At 50.6% G+C, this 2,500-nt stretch overlaps 1 protein-coding gene across 1 annotated transcript in view; it reads right to left on the reverse strand.

The window, feature by feature from the left end:
- LOC137636054 (cylicin-2-like) overlaps positions 1–2,500 on the reverse strand; it is a gene marked incomplete at its 3' end in the record, with an annotated part of 4,261 nt that overhangs the window by 243 nt on the left and 1,518 nt on the right. The window contains exons 2-5 of the mRNA XM_068368480.1: positions 1,907–2,500; positions 1,513–1,809; positions 915–1,349; positions 1–684 (exon numbers count right to left, since the gene is read on the reverse strand). The exon at positions 1–684 is cut by the window's left edge and continues 243 nt beyond it; the exon at positions 1,907–2,500 is cut by the window's right edge and continues 13 nt beyond it. Of these exons, the coding sequence (XP_068224581.1) occupies positions 1–684; positions 915–1,349; positions 1,513–1,809; positions 1,907–2,500 (2,010 nt within the window). The remainder of the gene's footprint in view (positions 685–914; positions 1,350–1,512; positions 1,810–1,906) is intronic.

Consider the following 2,500-nt stretch of genomic DNA (forward strand, 5'->3'; position numbering starts at 1 on the left):
TCTTTGTCGGTGCCTTTTCTGGACTGGGCTTTGTCGGTGCCTTTTTTGGACTGGTCTTTGTCGGTGCCTTTTTCGGACTGGTCTTTGTCGGTGCCTTTTTCGGACTGGTCTTTGTCGGTGCCTTTTTCGGACTGGTCTTTGCGGTGCCTTTTTCGGACTGGTGTTTGTCGGTGCCTTTTTTGGACTGGTCTTTGTCGGTGCCTTTTTCGGACTGGTCTTTGTCGGTGCCTTTTTCAGACTGGTCTTTGCGGTGCCTTTTTTGGACTGGTCTTTGCGGTGCCTTTTTTGGACTGGTCTTTGTCGGTGCCTTTTTCGGACTGGTCTTTGTCGGTGTCTTTTTCGGACTGGTCTTTGTCTGTGCCTTTTTCGGACTGGTCTATGCGGTGCCTTTTTCGGACTGGGCTTTGTCGGTGCCTTTTCAGACTGGGCTTTGTCGGTGCCTTTTTTGGACTGGTCTTTGTCGGTGCCTTTTTTGGACTGGTCTTTGTCGGTGCCTTTTTCGGACTGGTCTTTGTCGGTGCCTTTTTCGGACTGGTCTTTGTCGGTGCCTTTTTCAGACTGGGTCTTTGTCGGTGCCTTTTTTGGACTGGTCTTTGTCGGTGCCTTTTTTGGACTGGTCTTTGTCGGTGCCTTTTTTGGACTGGTCTTTGTCGGTGCCTTTTTCGGACTGGTCTTTGTCGGTGCCTTTTTCAGACTGGGTCTTTGTCGGTGCCTTTTTCAGACTGGGTCTTTGTCGGTGCCTTTTTTGGACTGGTCTTTGTCGGTGCCTTTTTCAGACTGGGTCTTTGTCGGTGCCTTTTTTGGACTGGTCTTTGTCGGTGCCTTTTTTGGACTGGTCTATGTTGGTGCCTTTTTCGGACTGGTCTTTGTCGGTGCCCTTTTTGGACTGGTCTTTGTCGGTGCCCTTTTCGGACTGGGTCTTTGTCGGTGCCTTTTTTGGACTGCTCTTTGTCGGTGCCTTTTTTGGACTGGTCTTTGTCGGTGCCTTTTTTGGACTGGTCTTTGTCGGTGCCTTTATCGGACTGGTCTTTGTCGGTGCCTTTTTCGGACTGGTCTTTGTCGGTGCCTTTTTCAGACTGGGTCTTTGCCGGTGTCTTTTTCGGACTGATCTTTGTCGGTGTCTTTTTCGGACTGATCTTTGTCGGTGTCTTTTTCGGGACTGGTCTTTTTCGGTGTCTTTTTCGGGAGTGGTCTTTGTCGGTGCCTTTTTTGGACTGGTGTATGTTGGTGCCTTTTTCGGACTGGTCTTTGTCGGTGCCTTTTTCGGACTGGTCTTTGTCGGTGCCTTTTTCAGACTGGTCTTTGTCGATGCCTTTTTCGTACTGGCCTTTGCCGGTGCCTTTTTCGGACTAGTCTTTGTTGGTGCCTTTTTCGGACTGGTCTTTGTCGGTGCCTGGTTTGGACTGGTCTTTGTCGGTGCCTTTTTTGGACTGGTCTTTGTCGGTGCCTGGTTCGGACTGGTCTTTGTCGGTGCCTGGTTCGGACTGGTCTATGTTGGTGCCTTTTTCAGACTGGGTCTTTGTCGGTGCTTGGTTCGGACTGGTCTTTGTCGGTGCCTGGTTCGGACTGGTCTCTGTCGGCGCCTGGTTCGGACTGGTCTTTGTAGGTGCCTTTTTCAGACTGGTCTTTGTCGGTGCCTTTTTCGGACTGGTCTTTGTCGGTGCCTTTTTTGAACTGGTCTTTGTCGGTGACTTTTTCGGACTGGTCTTTGTTGGTGCCTTTCTCGGACTGGTCTTTGTCGGTGCCTTTTTCGGGCTGGTCTTTGTCGGTGCCTTTTTCGGACTGGTCTTTGTCGGTGCCTTTTTCTGGCTGTCTTTGTCGGTGCCTTTTTCGGGCTGGTCTTTGTCGGTGCCTTTTTCCGACTGGTTTTTGTCGGTGCCTTTTTTGGACTGGTCTTTGTCGGTGCCTTTTTGGACTGGTCTTTGTCGGTGCCTGGTTCGGAATGGTCTTTGTCGGTGCCTTTTTCGGACTGGTCTTTGTCGGTGCCTTTTTCGTACTGGCCTTTGTCGGTGCGTTTTTCGTACTGGCCTTTGTCGGTGCCTTTTTCGGACTGGTCTTTGTCGGTGCCTTTTTCGGACTGGTCTTTGTCGGTGCCTTTTTCGGACTGAGTCCTTGTCGGGGCTTTTTCGGACTGGTCTTTGTTGGTGCCTGGTTTGGACTGGGCTCCGTCGGTGCCTTTTTCGGGCTGGGCTCCGCTGGTCTTTGTCGGTGCTTTTTTCGGACTGGTCTTTGTCGGTGCCTTTTTCGGACTGGTCTTTGTCGGTGCCTTTTTCGTATTGGTCTTTGTCAGTGCCTTTTTCGGACTGGTCTTTGTCGGTGCCTTTTTCGTATTGGTCTTTGTCGGTGCCTTTTTCGGACTGGTCTTTGTCGGTGCCTTTTTCGGACTGGTCTTTGTCGGTTTGCCTTTTTTGTATTGGTCTTTGTTGGTGCCTTTTTTGTATTGGTCTTTGCTGGTGCCTTTTTCGGACTGGTCTTTGTCGGTTTGCCTTTTCTGAACTAC

This window comes from Palaemon carinicauda, unplaced genomic scaffold (genome assembly GCF_036898095.1).
Source record: "Palaemon carinicauda isolate YSFRI2023 unplaced genomic scaffold, ASM3689809v2 scaffold2195, whole genome shotgun sequence".
In the NCBI taxonomy this organism is placed as follows: Eukaryota; Metazoa; Arthropoda; class Malacostraca; order Decapoda; family Palaemonidae; genus Palaemon; species Palaemon carinicauda.